This window comes from Nilaparvata lugens, chromosome 11 (genome assembly GCF_014356525.2).
Source record: "Nilaparvata lugens isolate BPH chromosome 11, ASM1435652v1, whole genome shotgun sequence".
NCBI classification, from domain to species: domain Eukaryota; kingdom Metazoa; phylum Arthropoda; class Insecta; order Hemiptera; family Delphacidae; genus Nilaparvata; species Nilaparvata lugens.
This window is the reverse complement of record NC_052514.1, coordinates 23,106,075-23,124,715: the sequence shown is the minus strand read 5'-3', so window position 1 is coordinate 23,124,715 and position 18,641 is coordinate 23,106,075. Positions and strand designations below refer to the sequence as shown.

Genomic DNA, 18,641 nt, shown 5'->3' with positions numbered 1-18,641 from the left:
TCTGTGTAAATAACATCAGTACGCCCTCCATCATCTAGAACATGTGACACTTCATTACTAAAAACCATAAGATTGGAAACAGTGGAGCGACGAGGTAAAAATCCATGCTGCTGGGGTGAAATAATTCTCTGACCCTGATCATAAATTATGGAATAAATAACTTTTTCAAAAACTTTAGAAAAACAATTTAAAATAGAAATTGGCCTATAATTTTTTATATCATTTCTATTTCCAGATTTGAAAACTGGAGTAACCCTTGCCACCTTCCATTTGAAGGAAATTTACCCGTCCTCAAAGATAAATTAAAAATAAATTTCAATGGCTTTATCAAGACTGCGGCACAGCCTTTAACAATAAAAGTTGGAATCGCATCAGGACCCTCAGAGCAGCCAGACTTAAGCTCATTAATCGCAGACAGGATGTCATCAAAAGAGACTGACCCAACACCCCCATTCAACAATGAGCAGCACTCAGACATCTCAGGAACCCCCTCTTGTGCATCAGGTGTATCAGCCTCATAAACAGATTTAAAATATTTAGAAAACCCATCGACGATATTTGCCCCATAGTAGGACTCTCCGTCAAGTGTCATGGTCGACTCCACAAAAGAAGTTTTTCTTTTCGAATTCACATACTTCCAGAAATTTTAACATTATTTCGCAAACTATTTTGAATTCTACTTAAATATGCCTCATAGGCTGCTGAAATTCTAGTTTTAAGAGATGCTCGTAATGTTTTAAATATATATCATGATAGGGTGAAGTTCTTCTCTTTCTTGAACACTTATTCTTCAATTTCAAATCAGATATGATATCATGTGTGAACCAGGGAGGATACTTATTATTTGAAAAAATCACCCTCCTCTTAGGAATGAACTCATTGAAATGATGGTAAAGTATTTTAAAACTTATCTACTGCAGAGTCAACGTCACCACTACAAAAAACGGAATCCCAACTGCAATCACGGAGACTAAGATAGAAACACAGATGTATAATAATGCTTTCATTGAGAAAAATTTGGTTTAACCTAACATTTCCAACTCAACAATTCCTTTGAGGGAATGGAGGAACATAAATTCAATTGAGCTATTCAAAAAGCTACAGTATCAATAATGGTATGATTGATATGATCACAGATCTAATGTTTATCTAGTCTATGATATGATCAAGTCAGTACTGATCAAGTACAGATAATGAAATAAAAACTATAATATTTCTATTGAAATTGGCAATTAAATAAACAAACAGACTCAACAGCTCTATTCAGATGGAACATGATTTTTAAAGAGATACTGGATGAAATTGGAAAAGTTTCGAGAAGAAAACCAACTCAAGTGATAAAAATGGACGGAACAGTTTCCAGCAAGAATCATGGAGTAGAAATAAGTGTCTAAAGTTGAGCAAGCAATTGCGCTATAACATCCCAAAGAATTGATGGTTATTCAAGAAAGTTTTTAAAATGCAGCTATGAAGCGGAAAAATAGATATTTCTAAAAATTTAACGGTTGACACTCCGCTAGAAAAAGTAAAATATAGAAAAATAGAGGAGCTTGAAATGTAGAGATAGATAAGAGAAATGAGAAGAAGAAGAGGAAGAAATGAAGACAGTGAAGAGGAAAGAGTGAGAGAGAGAGAGAATAAACACATTATTTGCTTCCTGAACTGAAGTGGTGTGTCTGTCTGTAAATGGCCCCAGTCACGTAAAGTTCGTTCAAGAAATGAAATGGAGGCGCTTCCTTCTTGTAAAATAGGAGCCTCCTTCATGTAATATAGTTCCCCAGGCCTGGCTCCTTTGGAAAAAGTTTTGTTTCTTTTACTGTACTATTGAATATTGCTATCAGATGGAAAATTCAATATCCATTTCCAAGAATATTCCCAAATACAATATTCCATATTCTTTGCCAATTTTTCCCCTATAGGATATGATTCCTATTCAGCGTTTCCTATTTTTGAAATTTCTCTCTTGATATTGATTAGGATGATTTTTATTAGTTCTTCAATTCAACCATGCATGGACTTTGGATATAAATAATACAAAAGTATGGGGGTCGGAGAGTGAATGATTTATGAGTTGTGTGACGAAGACTTGTTTCAGAGGGACAAAGTTCTTATTTGTTATGCTACTATCCAGGAGAATGGATTGGATTAATAAATTTATATGATACCTTCGCAGATCAGTTTCAATATTGAAATCATAAATGAATTTGATTCGAACAAATCGTTCGTTGAGTTGATAGCTTCCAAAATTCGTATTCTTAATTATAAATAAATTTGTACTTTTGAATTTTTTGTTAATTCAGATGTAAAATCATTCAATCCATTTTAAATCTACAAAATTAGGAATTGGTAAAGTGGTATTAATGTGATAATTAACTTACTCTGTCACATACTTTGCTAATTATGTCACATATTATTATGGAACTTGGAAATGGAAATTGGAAAATGTAAAAATGGGAAATGAGGAATGGAAAAATTAAAAAGGGGTTGAACTCACGGATACATGAAAGATTTGTGGTTGGGTACCATGTAAATGAGAATATTACATTCGATGTGAGAATTTTTTTTGAGGGTGATGCTCACATGAGCTTTTCCCATGCTTATGAATTGGTAATGAGAATGATGATGATGGAGATCTGTTGACCAACCGTTTTAGTTGGATTCCAAACTACGATTTTTAAACACTCATAAATGATCGGCTCATATAAAGAAGGCCTACTTCAGTCCCAACTGGAGTTGTATTAGCAATCTTTTTCCTCAATGTATAAATCCAGATGATGATAGATGTTGTCTAGTTGTCACCCCGACTACTTGACACCTGGTCATTTTGGCCATAGGCGACTACTTGTACCCTCGTAAAAATATACCATTGCCGTCAAGATGTCCCCCCGACTACTTGACACCTACTGGACCAAAGGTCCCAACTAGTCATGACCGTAAACGACAACTTGACAGTTCGCACCCTCGCATCAGGGTGTCCCCTCGAATAGTTGTCACCTCCTTCCAAAGGAGACAAGTAGACGGGGGTGGCTCACGTCTACATGACACCTTGCACGCTGGTGTCAAGTTGTCACCCTGACTACTTGTCACCTACAGAGCACCAGTTGGCACGACTTACACCCCCGCGGCGAAGGGAGGAGGTCAAGCAATTTTCATTACTGGTTATGATGTAGAATTGAATTCTAAGCATAAATAAGTCTATTAATAATATAAAGTTTATAATGTATATTATAATAATATAAGTTGAAAGATGTTTCATATGAAAATGAAACCGGTTTAAAGTTTATCGATTACTCAATATTACAAATAACTTGTCACTAATGCTAGACAAGTATTTTGAGGCTCTTTTAACATCCAGTCTGTTTCTATACTTATTCTTGATTGCATCATGGTTGAAAAGGCTCACTCACAAAGACATTATGTTGAAAATACAAAATTAGGAATCTTAATGCCTTTTCATATAGAACTTGATAGTTTGGCTTCATTTTCCAACTTTCAAATGAAGAGCCAGCCGGAATGGTGATTTCTTGTGGAGTGGAGTCGAGGGGATAGGTTGTCGTGACCGTAGACGACAACTTGTACCCTCGTAAAAATATGCCATTGCCGTCAAGTTGTCCCCCCGACTACTTGACACCTACTGGACCAGAGGTGTCAACTAGTCACGACCGTAAATGACAACTTGACACCTCGCACCCTGACGACAGGGTATCCCCCCGACTAGTTGTCACCTCCTCAGAAAGGATACAACAAGACGGGTATGGCTCACGTCTACTTGTCCCCTAAAAACCGGTTTTAAAAGGGGACAAGTGGTCGAGGTGGCACCTAGTCGCGTACCCGATATTATAATATAGTTATGTTCACTTGTGGAGGTTGTAGAATTGTTTTCGTCAAATATATAATAGTATTCATCTTCAACCTTCAGAAATTTAAATGATGGTGATTAGATACAATGCTGTTGAGTAAAATTTGGTCAATCCACCTTGTTGTATCACGATTAGCAATGTATTAATACAAAATAATCAATACATATTGAATGAAAAAGACTAAGAAATTGTCAAAAATCACAGATTTATTCATACTTAGAAAGACCGGTTTTGGTAATTACGCCATTGTCAATCTCTGATAAACTAAAACTAAACACAAGAGCAGCAGAATTTATACTAGTAGGCTCATGTATTTAGTTTTTGTCTATCAGAGATTGACAATTGTGTAATAACCGAAACTGGTCTTTCTAAGTATCAATGAATCTGTGGTTTTTGACAATTTCTTAGTCTTTTTCATTCAATATGAATAACTACCACAGTATCAACTTCTCAACTACACAAAAAGTAATTGATACATGCCTGGTATTCCCACCAATACACGCTGATAATCTGTTCTATGAAGTTCAACTGTTTTGGAACTATATCTCCATAATATATTCACTACAGCAGTTATATCAACAAATGATAGATTGTATCCTGCTGTGAAAGACAGGCTCAACAACCAGAACAAAGCAAAGGTCAGAAGGTCAAATCAAATTAGGTGACCTCAACTCCATTGGCCCGGCAATAATTCGATATTGCAAATCAGATTATAGGGCTGCTAGTTGGGGAAGCTAGTTAATTGTTGATGGTCGACTGGGGATCTTATCCATGGTCGGGCCTCAATAACAGAGGATACTATTGTTCGCCCTATCTTACCATGGAGTTTCCGCAATAAAGCCAGAGCCAATAATAGAGGTCCAATATCAGAGCTGAGTTTTAGGCCCGAATATTCAGAATCTATATTAGTTCACTACGTGGTAATGTGGAGATGATCACCCTTGCTACCGATCATTTAATGTCTCTTACATTCTTACTATAGCGTACTCCAATTCCAGCGTTTTTAGTTTGTATATCAGCATTATTAGAGATATTTTTCCCCCACTCATTCATAGTATCCGTGTCCCACTCTTTTCTGGCATTGTATTCATTTTTGTCTCTCAATACCTTCTACTGGTTTTCTACCCTGAAATTCACAAAATGTCAATTTCATCTTCATTGTTGTCAATTACAATTTGACGTAGTAATCTAGGTAAGTATCTACGTTTTGAATGTGATTTCGTTGAGTTATTATGAATATGAAAGTTTTTAATGGATTCACGAACAAAATAAGAAAAACTTATTTGTTTTGTGAATTTTGAAGTGATGGATAATAGCCATGGAGGGTTAGCTTTTATCTTACTAGTTGTTTCCAATAGTTTCATTGTTGTTTCGTTTTCAGTTTTGGTTTGAGAAACATAGGAAATGCTAATTGCTATACAGATTAATTTTCACTTTGTTATACTCCACATTAGAATGAAATCCCTATTTCAAGAGTTTTATCATTTGGTAGCTATAATTAATTAATCTGATAAATTGAAAATTATTGTAGTACATACATTTTTTGGACTCAAAATAGTGTGTGAATTAAGTTATCATTTACATAACCTCTAGACTGTGTATCCCAAATTAAGGTTTAAAGCAGTTTTGGGCGAATGCCTGTTGTTTTTACCTGCATTGCATCTATTATCTATGAATAAATGAATAAATGAATGAATGATAGAAAAAGCACATCAGAGATCAACTATCGCTTGAATTATTCTAGTAGGTGACTATTCCGACTGGAGTATGACGGTAGTGGTAGTACCCATTGGCGGCTTCAATACTATTATAATATACAGGCGAGGTTAGACCTTCCCGCAAGGAACTCCCCACCAACAAAGAGCCACACGAGTTTACTTACTAGTAGACATTCGTCAAGTGAGGAAGATAAATTTTTTCCCTGCCCTGAGTGAATCCTTCAATCAAGCGAGTAGTAATATAATATTATTGTAAGGATGAAGTGCAGTCATTTCGGAAGGTAACTTCACATATGTCTTTTGAATAGAGGAGGAGGAAATTGAGCCTGCTAGCTCCATTCCATACACAAATCACCACTTGTTAAGGTGCGTACAGATTTACGCGCCACAAACATGAGCGATTCACTTTTAATCAGCTGATGCCAAGCTTTTTATATCTGTATCTTACCGTTTCTGTGAAAATACAGATATAATCAGCTGATTAAAAGTGAATTGCTCATGTTCGCGGAGCGTATATCTGTACGCACCTTTATATAGTAAAAAATCAAAAATTAATCACAAAGAAGAAAGAATCTATGATACCCTCATTTCATTTTATTTTAGACACGACTAGTTTCGACTAGACTTGACGAAAATGCAAATGCAATTGAACTTTCGAGTAGCTCTACCAAAATATTTGCATAATCAAATAATAATTACATGATTCAGTAGTACAAATCTAAAACACCGAAATGTTGGTTAAATGATATGCTTAAAGTTATTCGTTATGGATGACTTCCTGTTTTCATTGTGAATAACAGTTGTTGTGGAGTTTTCAAATAAATAATAGATTTTTTGATGTGTGCAAGACTTACCTGCTGCCAGTTGTAGTTGGTGTTCAACTGCAGATCTTCTCAGTTGAACTGGACACTCGTCTCCCAGTTCTTTGAGTTGATCAGTCAACGTTGTCATCCTATTTTGCCAATCTTCATCGGAAATATCCCTGAAACAGAGAAAAGATACTGGTTTCGTAAGAAGACTGAGCCTTATCTCTGCGATTTTTCAAAAGAAATATATGTAACGATTGATTTTTCAAATCGACCAGTTTTGGGATCTCAAGCAATTGTTTTCTTTTTAATCCGGGTTCATTTTGTCAAAGTACCTATAGAGTAACTTAGGAGAATAGAGCAACCCGTATTTCAGACAGAAGAATGTTTTGAGTAGAGTTTAATTCAATGTGAAAGCCTTAGCGAAATTAAATGTGAACAAATATGAATATATTGGTTGAAAGTACTGTATGAAAGACTATGAAATGATCGAAAAAGTGAATAGAGATAAGTAATTTCCAAGTAGTTCACTACTAATAGAGAGTAAACCCAGGCTTCAATAACGGAATAATATGAACATTTTTTGTTGAAAATGATACCCAAATGAAACGTAGCGTGACTGTTGGGAGGGATGATCGTGAGATCATAAGTAATGTTTGAATCCACAGTAGATTTTACATGAGTCTCTAACTACTTAGAAGTAATTTCAAAGATCATGAATCGATATCGTAGCATGTACATAGTGTCACAAAATAACACAATAATAGTACAATGGTACTGTATCAGCCATAAATTTCATATCACCAAGATATTGATGTTGGTAGTGAATTACATAGTGCGCAGGAAAAGTCATTGGTATTGCAAAAAATATAAGATAATCAAGGAAAATTCACTGGAAACGATTTCAGTTCATTGGTTTCAGCTCGGTTACCGTTTTATCACAGTTCAGATAAAACGGTAACCGAGCTGAACTGTGATAAAGCTGACTTTAAACCTTTCTTGATTCGCTAGCTCATTATCTGTAGCCTATTCTGTGATACCAGTATCATCCAGCATGTTACGAGCTTCAAATGCCGTATGTGATTTGGACACAACCCAACCCCAGCATCTTGGGGTTAGCTGGTCGGATTTGAAGGGAGATGATGACAAACAGGATGAGACGCTCGGACGGGCAGCCTTACCACTACAAAACAACCCCACAAACCATCCTACAAACCATAAGCTGACGTCATCAACGACGTAATGGACGCGTGTTGGCAACGTTACAAACGATATTTCAACACAAATGAGGCGTACCACCTAGCATGCGGGTCGCACTTTTTCCGACTATTTTCATCTTCGCAGGAAATTTAAGGTTATTAGGTCTATCTACGTTCATACAATTTACTTTTATGCATTTTATTTCTGAAATTATTTGTATGTATTCCAAGCTGCTGCAGCCAAAGTTTTTAACCTTTGGTTACAATCAACTACAATGTACTTCGCATTAACAGGAATCAAACGTTTAGTATTTTCCAGGCTGAGTATTTATCAGGGAGATGAATTTGATAGGCATCATCCTAATTCTACCAGAATGAATTGATAATATATAATCGAATAATGTATTCTACTTCGTGTTTCTGTTAGCAAATAAGAGAATTCTGATTTTAATTTCGAAGTACAGTACGGTAAATAGAGTATTATGATAATTCTAGACTTTGAAATATATATTACAGATCTCATCCAATTACTCATTATTTCTTTGATGAGCAGCTAGATTACATTGAATGTTATAATTACTATCATTTATCATAGTATCCACAATAATAAACTCTTTGCTACTTGGAGCTCTCTTATTTTCATATCGAATAAATTAATTATCTTCTAGTATTTTAAATTTTCATCCAGAAAAATTACTGAAGATGCAGTATCACTAGTGAGTGAACTCTAGTGAGTATTGAGTGGAATTTCAATAATAAATCATTATTATATAAGCATCATCACGAAATTCTCGATTCATATCAAGTGTGTACAGTCAGTCAAAATGAAATGAAAAATACCTCACTCTCCCCCATTCGATGATAACTATACATTCACAAATTGAGATAATTTTGTGATGACAATCATTAATGATGTCGGTTTGAATAATGTGGAAAGTAGCTCGTTTAGGCTAACATATCACTGGTATTCATTTAAGTTCGCTTCTATGGCAGTTTTGATATCATTTTTTCACTGGTCGTTTAATACGATCATTTAGAAATGGTAGTTCCATCATAGAATGAGAATGAGAATGGAATAGAATGAGAAGGTTAGTACCCATGTTCTCTCTATGGTTCTATGGTTTCATGAAACTTGAGTATTGTTGATTCGCATTAAAAATATATGCAGATGCTTTATTTAAATCATCAACTAGGTTTAAGCAACCAGTAGGTACAAACGTGGTTTTAGAAAACTGTTATCGAATTATTGTCCAATAATTGCCAATAAAAGTGAGGGGTTTCAATGTGAATCATAGAGTTAAGAAATCATCAATATTTTTCAATTCAAATCCCGGGACCCGCTCATAGAAATAACTCCAACAATAGAATGCAAACTCTAGTTCGAATTTGGGAACTTCTTTCAATTTGCGAAAATGCAACCCCTATCCGAGCTAACGATTGTTCTGACATCACCACTATTGTTTATAACGTAATTTATTGTCGACTTAAACATTCATGCTGTTAAAAACCGCATGTTGAAGATTATAATTATGACTATAGGTACAGTTATGAGCAATGCGATAATTGTACACGCAGAAAACATCTATACAGGCTGTATAGAAAACTCTATACTCTATAGAAAACTGGTTTCTATACTCTGTATAGAAAACTTTACAGACAGACAAACTTCATACCCCTATCATGATGACAATGAAAATGGTTATCAGTCGACGTAGCATGGGCAAGAGTGATGCAGATACTGACGTAACCACGCGTCTGACTGGAATCTGGAATGCATTTAACTGACTTCATGAGGCTGCTTCGAATGCCATGATCATGGAATTGATCATTGATGGCATGTGAGTGACGTACTTGACTTGATTGGTGGGTATGACAGAGCACTAGTTGCGAGTTGACATCATTATTACATTTGGCATCGGCATTCACATTCTGACATATTTGGTTCACCGGCTCATGAATCGTCGTTGTCACCATGTCTTGCTTGCATCATCAACAGAATGAATCTTATCTATCTTGTCTCATCCATTGAATGTCAGAAAAAACAAAATATCTTGTCGTGAGGTGTATTATCTGTTATTTCGAATTAGATACAGAAATTTGTTGTTCTCAGTAACTAAGCACCAATTTGGTGATCCTATTTTGAGCGATACTATAGATTATAGGTCTAGAATGTTTTGAATGAATGAGCTTGTAACCTAAATTGCTATATTTTTGAATAAGACATGGCTAATTCTAGCTAATTATTAATATAGTATATTATACATGGAATTGACATATTCCATTCTCAAGTGTGAAGGCAATAAGACTCATTATTCAGAAATGATATAGCATAGTTTGTTGAACGATACAGTGAAGATAACTTTGTTCTATGTGATGAAAATTCTGAAGAGAAGACCTTTGTAGATTGCATTACAGAATTTATACACGTTATCACACTTTGCACCGTAAGTTTAACTAGTACTCAGAAACTGAAAGGTTTGAGTAGCTTACTATTCAATAAAACTTTAAGGCAAATATCACTTTTATTGTTATGTGGTTCCTTTTATTTGTGGTACGATAGTAGAGTAGACATTAGTGTCCGAAGTTTACCACGTCATCAAGCATCAGGATTCTGACCTAAACGCTTCCTCGCACAATTTTTTGTCATTTTAAATGTTTCATTGTTGAATTTATGTAAGAGTGCTAAATTCAATTAATGTAGAATTCCCGTGACGTTAGAATTTAATTTGATTGCCAAGTCTCAGTTAAAAAGGAGTTATCAATTATTAAAATCGCGAGCCAAATAATGAAGCCTAATATGATGCCATGCAGCCTGACGAAAGATGCCAGCCATGCGGTATCTTCATGAGTGAGTGCGCGTATATTATGGGCCCATACAAATGTGAGTGATTTATAATATTATTATTTCAAAATCTCTTCGACTCAATTTTCCATGACAAACTGGTATATCGTTTGTGAAAATTCTGACGTTACACTGTCCAAACCTGAGTCGGGCAACCCTTGGGTGAAAGAACTACATGCTCATCCTTAATAAATTTATAAACTTGAAAGAACTCTTTAAAATTCAAATTATATTTTTTGTGTGGGCTTAACCCTTCATTATAAAATTAATTTATTAATTATTGAACAAACAATATTCTTATATGATTTAGTGAATTTAATAAATGCAACTTGTCATCACATGTTGTTCCTTAGTGACCCTGTGTTCGACCTTGCTTATAGCTTATTTATTTGCTAATATGATATTCATTTCAGAGGCCAATAGTAACCCATCATCGAGCTACTTGACATTGAGAAAAAAATAGTGCAATTAATCCTTTGATTAATTGTCAGGAAAATAATCTAGTATACTCTAGACTTTTTTCCCTATTTCGTGTGACAAGGGTTCTTCCCAAAACAGGCCAAAATTAACCCTCAGATAAGTGCCGTCACCGACAGGAGACTGGTATAACCATCACAATATCTAGGCGTTATAGTTGATCAGCATTTGCGATGGGTTATTCACATAGATAAGCTTTGTAATAAACTCAAGCACTGGATAAACAAATTTTATAATATCAGCAGGTTGGGTAACATGGCCGTTTCAAAATTAGTTTATTTGGCCTACATTCAATCTCATGTCCAGTATGATATAAAAATTTGGGGTGCATCTTATTCGAATCACTTCAATAAAGATATTCACCATCCAAAAAGCATTATTAAAGGCAATTTTGGGCAAACCTAAACGATTTCCAAGTTACAGTATTTTATTGAATTGAATGTATTGACGGTTGAGCAGCTGTATATAAAGAATTTGATTATTTACATTAATAAACATAGAGAACTTTTCAACCTCCGTATATCGCCTTACAATCTCCGTCTCTCAACCATTACCTTTGAACCACACAATGCAGTACTATCCATTTGTAGAAGACAGTTTGATTTTATTGTTCATAAGCTTATAAATGTGATACCTACTTTTTTATAACAGATAATTTGAATGGAAGACTTCTGAGAGATAGATTTATGGATTGCTTCTTCACATCCTAGGATAAGTGATTTCATGTAATATTGTAACTAGGATAAGTTCACAATCATTCAAGAATGTCTGCTTTTTTATTCTAGTTTGTTATCTCGTGTTTTCTCACTTTTTTTTCTACTTTCCTTCTTTGTATTTTTTTTTCAAATTTAGATGTTAATAGGAATCCACCAATTTTATTTATCTTAGAAATAATTTTGTTTTAGTAAAAACACTCGGCCCCTGCGCTCAGGTTTTCAACCTTTTCAGGGACTTTCCGTAATTAATAATAATACTATTTTACTTCTAACTTTGTCAATTGTATTTATGTAATTATACATTCATGTATGCATTGTATGAAGGGAAAATAAACTATTGATTGATTGATTGAACTTTGTTTCATGTGTTGAAAATTCTGGAGAGGAGACCTTTGTAGATTGCATATCAGAATTTACACACGTTATCATAACTTGCGCCGTAAAATTCACTAGTAATCAAAAACTGAAAGGTTTGAGTAGCTTACTATTCAATAAAACTTTAAGGCAAATATCACTTTTATTGTTATGTGGTTCCATTTATTTGTGGTACGATAGTAGAGTGGACATTAGTGTCCGAAGTTTACCACGTCATCAAGCATCAGGATTCTGACCTAAACGCTTCCTCGCACAATAAATTAAACACTAGAAACTCCAAATGCAACACACAGACCATGTCACGATTGAGATTTTTCATTATAATGGCATCTTTCATCAGCTTCCTACAGCGAATTTCAGTAGAGTGGGAGTGAAGATCAAAGGAGCCAACCTTTCCCTTAAACTCAAATAATACTGGAGTGCTGGTGGAAGCTTTTCGAAAATGAAGCTTGCAGTTTCAAGAGTCACGAACAACGATATTGTTATACTGTCAAGACTCTCCAGAGGGTGCTTTAGTTTAACATGATATGCTGGGCAAACTATTACTTGACTGCAAACTTTTGATGCAATCTGGGGATGACTGCTACTGTCTGACTACGGTACATTGCATTCTCTGAACTCTGAACTCAAACTATTTGAATATCAAAAGTGATGGATGGAATATTATATTATACAGTATCAGAAGTGATATTATTACGAGGGTGGTTGTAGTTGTAGGCTAACTACAAGAGATTTTTCAAGATAATGACATTTTTCAATCATTGAATAAAATATTTAGTGTAAGTTTCTTCCAATTTGAAAAGAGCATTTCAAATAGTATTTGGGTTTTGGATCTGAATTGTCAGAAGATTTTTCTAATGTTTGTTGACGGAATTCCACATGAATATTTCCAGTACGGAATATTACATGGAGTATCATGTTTTCATGGATTTCATTCAAGATTTATATGAATAGGATTTTCAAAAAGTGACTAATTTTCTGTTCTTCCAGAAGATATGAGAGAATTTCACACGAGGGTCTTTTTCTGAGATGAAAGACTGACTCTTTTCTCCCTACAGCTTTGTATAGCATCATATAAGATTGACTATTCACCACAATGAGAACTGATAGAGAGGTGGGTTCTCAGATATAAAAACATACTTTTCATGAATTTCATACGACATGCAGTAAAATATTTAACTGCATGTCGAGTGAAATATATGAAAAGTATGTTAATACATAGCTGCTCGGAATGGATCAAGAAACCAACATCTATAAAAACATTTAGAGGGAAATAGATAGTAATGAGAGAAGAGAATAAGAGTCTTCCCACTCCAAGACAATTCGTTTTTCGAAAAGAGGGGATTTCTTTAGCTGAGGCCCTGACTATGATTGAAAAGTGACATTTTCAATAAGAGGGTGATACATCGTGGTAGTTTACAATACTTTGAAGAGGGAAATTAGTTACTATTCAGCTCTGTTAGTGGATCACGTTGAGCAATAGCAGAATGGTGTAAATTAAATAGGAAGAAGCAAATCGATAGATGGATAGATAATTGCCTTCATTTATAACACTTTAAAATATACCTATAAAGTGTCTGACGTTATTTTTTAATGAATAACGATTTGCCTCGGCTTGGCTGCAATCGGTAAAGCATGAGTGTAAAATATATAAGTCTGGTCGTGGTTTTTTAGAATCTAATTTCGATAAAATCCTTATAGGCTCGCTCAGGAGCTCCTGCAGCTTATTGCTTTTGAAAAATTTATAGAAATCTTTGGAATGTATTATTTCCAGAGAATTCAATTAACAATGCAATATATTGTTGTGTACCAGCTTATTCTATTACTGATAAAATTGGATGGTAACTCTCTTAATGATTTAATGCTGATAAGTGATAAATATATATGAAATTTGTTCTGCGTGGTATTGGGGAATAAAATAAATGGTACATCATAAAAAATTTGATACATATATTGTACGAATAATATTAAAAGTCAGATAAATATGGAAAATATATAGAGCAACAAAACATACACAACGAACAAAAATAAATATATCAAAAGAAAATATCACAGACTGGTACACTATTCTTTAGCTCTTTAGCACGAAACATTACCATTTGCTTTTTTAATTCATTGATAATATGCATTCATTTGTATGCAGCTTAGGTATCGACTTGCTGTTGCTTGTCGATTTAGGCAATCTCATTTTATATCTTATTCCAAGAATCATAGAATAATAAATTGATAAATCAGAGATTATAAATATATTAATTTCTGTAGTTTCCAGTATATTTCTTAATAATATATATATCTCTCAGGGCATAAGGTTTGGCCTCTGATGGAAATAGATAAATCAATTTATCCAGTGAACAAGAGCTACATTATATCATTACAAATTATTAAATAGAATCAATGATTGAGTGAGCGTTTGTATTACAAGATTAAAATTTAATATTCCTTTAATTTGTGTACCTTTGGATATGTAAATTGACTTATTCTTATTTAATAAAATATTTCTTATACCTTCTTAAGACTTGCGTAAGTTTTGTATTAATTTTTAATATTTATGACCTTTCCGACGAGCTAGCTTTTTTATTTGTTCCACTCGAAGCACTGAGGGCGCCCTAACTTATATATTTCGATGGTATATCACTCACGTGCTGAATTTTTATAAGCTGTTGGCGGCGATCCGAATTTCCTGGTAGTCCTGGATTTTTGGTGGCCAAAGTCGTCTTCTCCAAGGGATTAAATAAATATTTAAATGACTTTCGCTTTAATGTAGCATCACTAAGTCTTATAGAAAATTAATAAATGAATTTAAACTTTATGTCTTTAAAAAGTACAATGTAATAAAGGGTCTTGTGCTCTACAAATTTTAGTGTCCTTCCATAGTGGTGTCTCGCAGGCAAGTGTGCAGGTTCCACTTTTATTTCTACAATTTTCATTTCCGATTTTACTAATTTACATAAATTTAAATAATTCACTACTACGCCATTTAAAGGTTCAAATAGTCCATGCCAATCTACTAAACAATTACTTATATCCCAAGTCTGATACCTTATATTTTCTCGGACCATATCCGATACATAAACTGAGTAATAAAAATTTATAAAATCTTATCATCTATAGAAATATTTATGAATACATTTGAATCGGCTCTCTATTGCCGCCCATCGATTACTACAATTTGATGGGTTCATGCAAATTCACTACTGTATACATGCGCCTAGGAACATCCTACTTCCTTAATACTCTAATTTATTTTTATTTGGTGGCTTAAGTATATTTTATTACATATAAAAGATTTTTATAAGGTTTATAAGTTGTTTCTCCCTCTACAACAATTAGCCATGTGCTTTTTTAAAGTCCTCCAGTTGCATACCATTTGTTTACAATGAATTTTTGCCAAGGTCTCTGGATAGATTTTACGTTATGCGACTCGATCGATCATTATGTCGCCGATCAGTAGGTATTTTGAGCCTAACCTCAAATTTTCCAATACTTTATAATATAATATAATATAAGTAGCAAATAACTTTCTTTTTCTATTCGGCCGTTCTAATTTTAGCCATGATACCTGTTATTATCTAATCTTTTAATAATCGTTATCGCATTTGGCGATACTAGACTAGCTATTTCACTTCAGACCTATAACATTCTCCCAAATAGGGATTTTGCTTGCCCATCAGATCTTAGTATGTTACAAGTGTTGTGGGCGAAATTGATACAATAAGAGCCACCGCTTCCACTCAACCCAAATGTTATTAGAAAAATGAAAATAGTAATACCAAATAAATACGACAAGAGAGAACATTCATCTTCCAGATTCATAATATGAGGGTCACAACTCAAAGAGAGAAGTGATAGTTCTACTGGATGAATAACAAGCAAACTCGATCCAATTCCCCGGATAAAAAAGTAAAATAAAATCCTCTCGAATTCCGGGAAATACATGCAGTATTTATTGCGAAATACGTCAGTCATCCAAGTTGAGAGCTACTCTGTTGATTGAACAGTTGGAAAATTTGAAATGTTATTAGAAATTTTCCTGTAAACGAATGAAAAAGCTTCCACTTTGAACATTTCCAGTATAGGATAATTATTCAGTTCTGGATTTTTTCCCGCTCGTTCAGAATATTAGACACGGATGAATGTGTACGTATTCCAGGAAAAGAGGACAATTTTCCAAAAGTGTCAAGCTTTTCAATAAATTCATTATTACTTTGTCTTTGAAAAACATCCACAATCATGAATACGTTTCAAAAAATATATATTACAAAGATTTCGAGGGAAAATTATAATTTTAAGTTGAGGGTATGCTCATTCGTGCTCCAATGTGTATGGGAAATAAAAGGTATGGTAAGAGTCGAATGGAACTATAATAAAGACTAATGAAACTTATTATAGATTGATATAACTCAAGATCTGAACAACCGAGAAATGATTTTGAAGCTTACTTTTTGCAATTTTTGTCCAATACTTATATAGAAATAACATTCATAGGCCTAAGCATTCATGATATCATGAATATGAATTGAAATATGGTTGATCTTACAGCACGATCCGTTCTCAGCCAGTCGATCATTCAGGAGCTGTTAGAATGTAACAGATAAATGTTGCGATGGTGGGTGATAACATAGGATTGAAGATCGTCGGTCAGGTCGTTGTTTAGTTTTCAGTGTAGTTAGCACTGGCACATTGTGAAGCATGGGAGTGAACAGAACGGTTGAGTTTCAGCACGATTACATTATCTAGATGTTTCTATCATTGCCAGAAGAATAGTGGCATCAATCGAAACCGTGAACTGAACCGCCCAATTGTTCTGTTCGCACCTTAAAATTTTCAACGTAGGAATGAGAAGGAATGGAGATTGAAGGAGAAAGGAACAGATGGGAGGCCAACCATTATCAATGAATTGATTCTTGGAAAAAATTAAAATACCATCTCTGCTATGAGATGAAATGTGAAAGAGAGAATAACAGAAGACGTAACTCACCCGGGTCTCTGGAGTGACCTGACGGCACCACTGTCATTATTATTTGTAGGATATAGTGCTTCTATCTCTTCTCCTAACCTGTCTTTCAAAGTTGTGACTTGGTCGACTGGTAGAGTGGCGGGTAATGGACTCGGTGTAGTTTCTTCTCCAACCAAACACTGTTGAAAGAAAATAAATTTCAAAATACAAAATTTACAAAAATCATAGTAATATAATTCTAAATAGAATCATGACAGTAAATTATCTTGACAGTTAATATAGATTTTATTCAATTATATCGCATATGGAATTAAATTTGAGACTATGACGATCAATAATATGTCATTGTTAAATATTTTTCATTCTTAGTTTCCATTCTATTGACATTATTCATAATAACATGAACTCATTTCTTCAATTCATCGTTCAATTCTTTGCATAGTAGTTCATATTATTACTTTTTGACTCTTTCGTTCACTGGTCCAACGTCTACAATATTACATTATTGTAACCAGTACCACAGGCTTTATTATTGATTGATTCTCTATTGCTCAAGATGTATGAAAAGGAAAACGCTCACAGATTGATATTGCAGATATTAAATGTTAAATCACAGAGCAATGAATAATCCAAGTACGAGTGCACTTACTACTTCGTACCTCTAATACTCGTTCATTGACTGAACTGCCATATTGGAATAAGAACACACATTTTCAAGCTGACAGCTAACAGCTTGAAAATGTGACCTGTGTGGTCACGAAACCATGGTCCTTTACCAAATATAACTGTCAACAATTTGACAATAAATGTGTGTTTCTATTCCATCATGGATTGTTCTACACAATTGACAGTGACTCAGTCGGATTTTTGAACTGCGATAATATTGATAGAACAAAAAGTCTTTCAGATCGTCGTGGAATATTTGTTAGGGTATGGACAACTTCAGAGCGTCTACACATTCTTCTTCTTCTTCTTTTTTTCTTCTTCTTCTTCTTTCAAACAGGGATTAGGCTATTGCCTGTTCCGACTCACATTCAGCTTGTAATTAGAATATAAAAAGAAATTTATAAATTAATATCATCATAAGCATCACTACAATCACTACTGTTTTCATTTTATGATAAATAATGATCATTGCCATCTTTTCTGTAGCCTGCCTATGTCTCTTTTGCCTACCGGTTTATACTTGAAAATTCTCAGTGGAAACCTATCAGCTGACATTCGTTCCACATGCTCTTTCCATTGCTGACAATAAGATGCAACTCTCTCATTCAGGCAGAAGATATTCAGCTTCTTTCGTATATTCTCATTGCTGATCTCTTCTGTTATAGCCCTCAGTTCTGCGAAGTAGTTCAGCCCTTAGTTCTAATTAGTTCTGCGAAGAAATCTCATCTCACCTGCACTTTACTCTCAAGTGGCTTTGATGTTACCCACGATTCACTACCATAGAGTAGTAGTGCAGCTGCCATTGTCTTATAAAATTTCATTATGGTGCTTGTGGTAGCTTTCTTCCCCAATGTCCACTGATACTTTCACAAAGCATTTGGAAACTTCCTTTTTTCTTCTCTACATCCAATTCATCTAGACATTCTTCAGCATGAAAATGAACTTCACCTTCACAGTAATTTTCCCTATAATATCGAGTCAATTGCATATTCTAAGGAACTTGTTTTTGACAGTAAAGAAACTTT

At 34.3% G+C, this 18,641-nt stretch overlaps 1 protein-coding gene across 1 annotated transcript in view; it reads right to left on the bottom strand.

The window, feature by feature from the left end:
• Nucleotides 1–4,981: 4,981 nt before the first annotated feature.
• LOC120348902 overlaps nt 4,982–18,641 on the bottom strand; it is a 224,617-nt gene continuing 210,957 nt past the window's right edge. Inside the window, exons 6-8 of the mRNA XM_039438222.1 lie at nt 16,972–17,129; nt 6,433–6,560; nt 4,982–4,986 (exon numbers count right to left, since the gene is read on the bottom strand). Of these exons, the coding sequence (XP_039294156.1) occupies nt 4,982–4,986; nt 6,433–6,560; nt 16,972–17,129 (291 nt within the window). The remainder of the gene's footprint in view (nt 4,987–6,432; nt 6,561–16,971; nt 17,130–18,641) is intronic.